Here is a 7,251-nt window from a genome sequence, read left to right as displayed (position 1 = left end):
ACTCCGAGGGCGGACACTACACAGCTCCCGCTTCCTCCTCCTCATGCGTTTGCACGCCGTCCACCCGCCGTCCGGCCGAGCCCGGGCCGCAGAGGCCGCGGCCGGAGCGGGCACACAGCTGCCGGCAGGTCCCAGTGCCCACGGCCCCCCGGGGTCGGCCCACAGGGCAGACACCGGGCAGCCACGTGGGCCCCGCCGGGGGGCGGGGGTGTCAGCGGGAGGGCCGGTGGACGTCACCCCGGACTAAGTTATGACGGGGTCACCAGCCCTGGGCAGGCGGGCGGCGGTGCTCGCGCCCCTTTCTGGAGCCGGTACCGGGACGGGTGGGAACCGCGACCCGAAACCCGACCACCCCGCCCCACGGGTAGAGGGCTTTGCGCATGCGCGTTGCGCCCGCTCCGCGTCCGGCGGCGGTTGCCACGGTGACCGGAGGCAGGCCGCCCCGCCCCCCGCGCCGCCGCCCTGCGGACATGGCCGCGCCCACTGCCAGGGGTGAGGGGTCAGCTCCGGGTGGGGGTCGGCCGGGGAGACCCGAGCCGGGGCGAGGGGGGACCGGGGTTAGTGGGACGGGGGTGAGGGGTACCCTGGGTGAGGGGTCCCGGGGAGACCGGAGCCGGGGTGAGGGGGGGACCGGGGTTAGGGGGACTGGGGTGAGGGGTCCCGGGGTGACGGGTACCCTGGGTGAGGGGGGTCCCGGGGTGAGGGGGGTCCCAGGGTTCCGGGGAGAGGGGCATCTGGGGTGAGGGGTGAGGGTTGAGGTGGTCCCGGGGTGGGGGTCAGGATGAGGGGTGAGGGGTGAGCGGGGGCAGTCCGAGATGAGTGGGGCCAGGTGTAGGGGGGCCCGCGGTGAGATAGGTCGGCTCGGGGTGAGGGGGGGCCGGGGTCCCGGGGTCAGGGGGTCAGAGTGACGAAGGGCAGGGGGTAAAGGGGTCCCGGGGGGAGGGGGGCCGTGGTGAGGGGTGCCGGGGTCCCGGGGTGGGGGTTCAGGGTGAGGGGTCGGCCGGGGTGAGGGGTGAGCGGGGGCGGTCTGAGATGAGTGGGGGCTCGCGGTGAGAGAGGTCGGCTCGGGGTAAGGTGACCGGCGTTTGTGGGTCCAGAGGTCAGAGCCTCCTGAGTCGGAGGTGGTGTGAGGGGAGGGGTCTCGCCGGGATGGGGCGGTGACCTCGCTGGGAGGAGGGGGTCGGGGACGGGGCCTGTCCCGGGGGCGGTGACCTCGGGTTGGGGGACGATGAGGGGCAGTGAGGCCTGGGGTGGATGGTGGTCTGGTCTGGAGGTGGGCCTGTTTGGGTCTGGGGTTGGGGGCCTGGTCGGGGGCGGGGACCCGGTTGTTGGTGGGGTCCGATTGTTGGGGGGGCCTGGTCGGCGGCGGGGACCCGGTTGGTGGGGGTGTCTGGTCGGAAGGGGGCCCGGTCGGGGGCGGGGACCCAGTTGGTGGGGGGCGTCTGGTCGGGGAGGGGGCCGCCCGGTTGGGGCGGGGACCCGGTTGGTGGTGGGGGGGGTTTGGGGAGGGCCCGGTTGGTGGAGGGGGGTCTGGTCGGCGCGGGGACCCGGTTGGTGGGGGGTGCCCGGTCGGGGGCGGGGACCCAGTTGGTGGGGGGAGCCCGGTCGGGGGCGGGGACCTGGTTGGTGGGGGGGGCCCGGTCGGGGCGGGGACCCAGTTGGTGGCGAGAGCTCGGTCGGGGGCGGGGACCGGTTGGTTGGTGCGGTGGGCCCGGTTGGGGGCCGGGACCCGGTTGGTGGGGGGGCCCCGGTTGGGGGCGGGGACCCGGCTGGTGGGGGGGCGGCCCGGTCGGGGGCAGGGACCCGGTTGGTTGGTAGGGGGGGCCCGGCAGCGGGCGGGGACCCGGTTGGTTGGTGGGGGGGGAGCCCGGCCGGGGGCGGGGACCCGGTTGGGGGGGGGGGGGCCGGTCGGGGGCGGGGACCCGGTTGGTTGGTGGGGGGGGGGGGGCGGCCGGGGGCGGCGACCCGGTTGGTTGGTCAGTGGAGCCCGGCCGGGGGCGGGGACCCGGTTGGTGGGGGGGGGGGGGGCGGTCGGGGGCGGGGACCCGGTTGGTTGGTGGGGGGGGCCCGGCCGGGGGCGGGGACCTGGTTGGTTGGTCGGTGGGGCCCGGCCGGGGGCGGGGACCCGGTTGGTGGGGGGGGCCCGGCCGGGGGCGGGGACCCGGTTGGTGGGGCGGGGGTCCGGTCGGGGGCGGGGACCCGGTTGGTGGTGGGGGGGTGGCCTTGCCCGGCCCCGCCCGGCCCCACTGGCCGCGTCCGGGTCCCGCAGGAGCCGCCGACGAGCGTCCGCGCCGGGCCGGCCAGGGAGGGCGCGCGCGGACGCACGGACGCCGAGCCTGCCCCGGAGCATGTGGAAGCTGGGCCGGAGCCGGGTGCTCCTGGACGAGCCCCCCGAGGACGAGGACGGCCTGCGGGGGGGTCCGCCGCCCGCCGCCGCCGCTGCCGCCGCCGCCGCCGCGCAGGTGAGGGGGCGCAGGTGGGGGGCGCGGGAATGAGGACGCACAGGTAGCGGGGCGCAGGTGCGGCCCGGCCGCGCGGCCATCAGGGTGCCCGGGCCTGTCCGGGGCCCGCCGCCCTCCGTGTTGACCCCGCGTTAGCAGGCAGTGAGCCCCGCGTCCTCGCCGCCCCCGCACGCGGGTCGGGCACGCGGGGCGGCCCCCCGGCTGGGAGGGGCCCTGGGATGCCGGCTCCGGCCGGGGCCTCCCCGCGGAGGTGACCGGCCCCGAGCGCGGCCGCTGGAGTAGCGGGCGGGTCCCGGGCGGTGGGCGGCGGTGACGGCCCGCCGCGACCACGGCGGCGTGCGCGGGGGCTGCGTACGTGCTTGCACGACGATGTCCGTCTCTGAGACCTCCGGTTGTCTGGAGGAGGGCAGGTGTCCTTTATGCAGAAAATGGGAAGGCACCGGCCCTGCGAGTTCGGGGACACGCCTGGAACGTGTAGAATGTTTCAGTTAGAAGGGATCCCGCTGCAGATATGCCCCCCTTCCCCCAGTGCAGTATTCCTGTTCCTGTGCGAGGAAATTGAGGTCCGAAATGCAGCTCTCTCTTTTTTTTTTTTTGACGATGGTCGTGAAATTTTGTTTGTTTGTGTAATGTTTGGAAACCCTCTCCTGCTGCTGTTAGGATGTCAGGGAATTAATGATGCTCTGTATCCGCCTTCTCAGGACTCGTCCATAGTTGAGGAGAGTGCTTTTCCCTTGGGGACTGAAGTGGCTTCATCTTGACGTTTCTTACAGGAGTTAAAGGCCTTTCCCACCTCTGGGAAAGGGATTTGATTAAGCATTAGATATGGCTCCTTTCAGAAGTTTATGATAGTATGTGTTTACCTCACTTTGTATTTTTTAAATTTCAAAATTCTATGGTTACTCTAAACAGCAGCTCTTAAATATAATGATGAGACTTTATATGTGGTTTATACCTGGTTACAGAGTTAGTTTCACTGACCTAAAAACCTCCTTTTTCCACTTATTCATCCCTCCTTCTCCCCTAACCCCTGGCAACCACTGATGTATTTATTGTCTCCGTAGTTTTGCCTTTTCCAGAATGTTGTTCAGATAGTTGGAATCACACAGTGTGTGGCCTTTTCCGATTGGCTTCTTTCGCTTAGTCATATGCATGTAAGGTTCCTCCATGTCTTCATGACTTGATAGCTCATTTCTTTTTAGTGCCGAATAATCTTCCATTGTCTGGATGGACCACAGTTTATTTATCCATCTACCTACTGAAGGGCATCTTGGTTGCTTCCAAGTTTTAGCAGTTTTGAATAAAGCTGCTGTAAACATGCGTGTGTAGGTTTTTGTGTGGACATAAGTTTTTAACTCCCTTGGATAAATACCGAGGAGTGTGATTGGTGGATCCTGTGATCAGAGGATGTTTAGTTTTATAATAAACCAAACTGTCTTCGGAAGTGGCTGCACCATTTTGCATTCCCACGGGCAGGGATGAGAGTTCCTGTTGCTCCCCATCCTCCCGGTGTGTGGCGATGTCAGTGTCCTGGATTTTGGTGGTTCTCATGGGTGTGTGGTGGTATCTCATGGTTGCTTCAGTGACATATGATGTGGAGTGTCTTCTCATGTGCTTATTTGCCATCCATTTATCTTCTTTGGATGTTCAGATCTTTTGCCCCATTTTTATTTTTTATTTTTTATTTTTTTAATTTTTATTTATTTTATTTTTTTTTCCCCCAAAGCCCCAGTAGATAGTTGTATGTCATAGTTGCACAGCCTTCTAGTTGCTGTATGTGGAACGCGGCCTCATCGTGGCCGGAGAAGCGGTGCGTCAGTGCCCGCCCAGGATCCGAACCCGGGCAACCAGCAGCGGAGCGCGCGCACTTAACCACTAAGCCACGGGGCCGGCCCTGCCCCATTTTTAGATTGGGTTGCTTGTTTTCTTATTGTTGAGTTGTAAGAGCTCTTTGTGTATTTTGAATAACAGTCCTTAGATGTGTCTTTTCCAAATATTTTCTCCTAGTCTGTGGTTTTTCTTCTCCTCTTGCCACTGTCGTTTGCAGAGCAGAAGTTTTTAATGTTAATGAAGTCCAGGTTATCAATTATTTCTTTCATCATGTTTTTGGTGTTGTATCTGAAAAGTCATTGCCGTACCCGAGGTCATCTGGATTTTCTCCTATGTTATCTTCTCGGAGTGAGATCTGACTGTGTTTTTTGTGTTACTTTATTAAGAGTATCTATGGTTTAATGTGTTGAAAAAACTTTGCTATAGAAAAACAGACATTTTTAATCGTGACAGGTTAGTCATACTCTAAATTTAGTTAATTAGTTCAGGAGGATTGATCTTTATCCCAAAGCCAGTTTCTCTTAGAATTAAATTTTAAAATTCATGACAAGTCTACCATAAAACTTCTGCCTACAAAGTTTTATTTTAAGGTTGAAAGAAGTAGGAATTAATATGCCAGAAGGATTTAATGGATCTGTTAAAGTCAGTGTCTCATTAGCAAGAAGTTCTCAGTTCTGTTTTGTTTTCAGTCTTTCAGCCTCTTTACCCCGCAAAAAAGTCAGCCCCTTGATATTAAACATGCAGGCTAAGAGTACGCTTTGCCTTATTCTAGAAAGGTATTTAGTTTGCGTTCCTATCCGGTGTGTTCGACTTTCTTGAAAATGAGGTCACACAGCTATAATCTGTGTTGTTTAAGAAAAAAAATAGCTTAATGTTAGGTTCTAATAAGTTTGAAATGTGAGGCATTCAAAATCCTTACTTGGATTTAAGAAACACTGACTGTTACTAAAATAGTTTTAACACTGTAGAAAATCAATTTCTCTGAGCTTGTCTTTAGGCTGTTGTCTTTTATGTCATGCATACACATCTATTTTGCATGCAAGTATAACAGTGAGGTTTATAAGGTGAATCATTCATTGCAATCATTTAACAAAGAGACAGGTTTTAATGAGTCTAACTAGTTTATTTAAAAAAACGAAACTGCTATGCATGTGGTAAAAGATTTCTGGATGTTAAATGTTAGGTCTTAACTTCTTCCCTCTTTCCAGTGGGAAGTATTGTTACTATTTTTGTATAGCTGCCCATGAAACATTCGTGCATATACGTGTGTGTGTTTAAAATCATATGTTTGCTTTCCCACCGTGAACATTTTTCTGCACCTTGAATTGTTCCCTTAATAATACGTGAGTACTTCCTATTTCAGCACTGCTGCCGGAAAAAAATTCATTTTTAAGACTGTATAATGTTAAATGCTGCAATTTATCTAATTGGGCGTCTTCTGATGAATTTTGAGATTGTTGAGCCTTTTTTCTTAACCTCTGCTCCTCAGAGTTTTGTGCAGTAGCAAAGAAGGATATGTAGAGGTATGTTCGACACGATGCAGTTCAGACTGGTTCTTCAGTTGCTCCAAGCTGGACTGCAGAAGGATTTAGCTAGCTGTAAATTAATGCCTTTAAAAACAAACCTCAGAGAATTTTTGGCATATTTTCATGTTAAAAATTTTAAAAGGCTTAAACATATTCTGTAGGCATTCCAAAAAGAAAAAAAGTCAGGGAACATTTCAGGTGTTTTTTAATCTGCTTTGAAGATAGGAAGAACCGAGGGATAGTAAACCTGAGTTTAGATTGCACAGAATTGTTCTTGGATAGTTTTGGGAGGGCTCTATTGAAGTTTACTGTTAGTGGAGTAAACTAGGTAGTTGGTGGTTTACGTGAGCTCCTAAGTTCGGAAAGTAAATGCTCTAAGGTCTAGCATTCTTCTTGTGGGATGGTGTATCGGGAAGAGCCTGGGCTTTTACAATAGAAGGTGGGCTTTAATTAACAACTTTTTTTTTTTTTTGGTGAGGAAGATCAACCCTGAGCTAACATCCATGCTAATCCTCCTCTTTTTGCTGAGGAAGACCGGCTCTGAGCTAACATCCATTGTCAATCCTCCTCCTTTTTTTGCCCCAAAGCCCCAGCAGATAGTTGTATGTCATAGTTGCACAGCCTTCTTGTTGCTGTATGTGGGACGTGGCCTCAGCATGGCCGGAGAAGCGGTGCGTTGGTGCGCGCCCGGGATCCGAACCTGGGCCGCCAGCAGCGGAGCGTGAGCACTTGACCGCTAAGCCACGGGGCCGGCCCTAGTTAACAACTTTTAAACACTTATAGCTTTCTTTTTCTGCTTAGCAATACATTTTGGATCTTATTGATACATGAAGGGTTTCTTCATTCTTTTGTGTGTACGTGCGTGCATGTGTGTATGTGTGTGTTTCAGTGTTGTATAATATTTCCTTGTATGGATAGATAGACTTTTAAAAAACTAGTCCCCTGTTGATGACCTTTAGGAGGTTATTTCTAGTCTCTTTCCATTGCAAACATGCAGCATAAGTCATTTCACATATCTGAGTCCAAGGGCATATACATTTGTAATTTTGGTAGATATCTCTAAATTGCCCTCCCAAAGAGGTTGTATGAATGTACATTTCAACTCTCAGTATATGAGAATGTCTTTCATGACAGGCTTGCCAATACGATATGATGCAGTATGTTTGCCAAATTTTACATCTGATGGGTGAAAGGAGTATCTTAATTTGGTTTTAATTTATATTTCTTTCATGGACAATACTAAATAGCTTTTCATATGTTTACAAGCCTAAATGAAGACTTCTAAAAACTTCCCCACCAGTCCTGGTGCCACATCATTAGATGTATTAAGCTGTAGTCAGGATAACTGCATTTTCGTGAAAATACAGCCTGGTAGTTTAGATGTGGACACTGGTTTCTGGTGTACCTTGGTTGAGTCCCACCTCTGCCACTTG

The 7,251-nt window shown here is 55.0% G+C and overlaps 1 protein-coding gene across 1 annotated transcript; it reads right to left on the bottom strand.

Moving 5' to 3' along the window:
- Nucleotides 1-259: 259 nt before the first annotated feature.
- LOC131393852 (basic proline-rich protein-like) lies at nucleotides 260-2,542 on the bottom strand. The gene has a single exon (XM_058524844.1). It carries the CDS (start codon nucleotides 2,540-2,542, stop codon nucleotides 260-262), a length of 2,283 nt encoding a protein of 760 aa, XP_058380827.1.
- Nucleotides 2,543-7,251: the final 4,709 nt, after the last annotated feature.

This window comes from Diceros bicornis, chromosome 29 (genome assembly GCF_020826845.1).
Source record: "Diceros bicornis minor isolate mBicDic1 chromosome 29, mDicBic1.mat.cur, whole genome shotgun sequence".
NCBI classification, from domain to species: Eukaryota; Metazoa; Chordata; class Mammalia; order Perissodactyla; family Rhinocerotidae; genus Diceros; species Diceros bicornis.
Note: the sequence above shows the minus strand (reverse complement) of the source record. Positions and strands in the feature narration are given on the sequence as shown.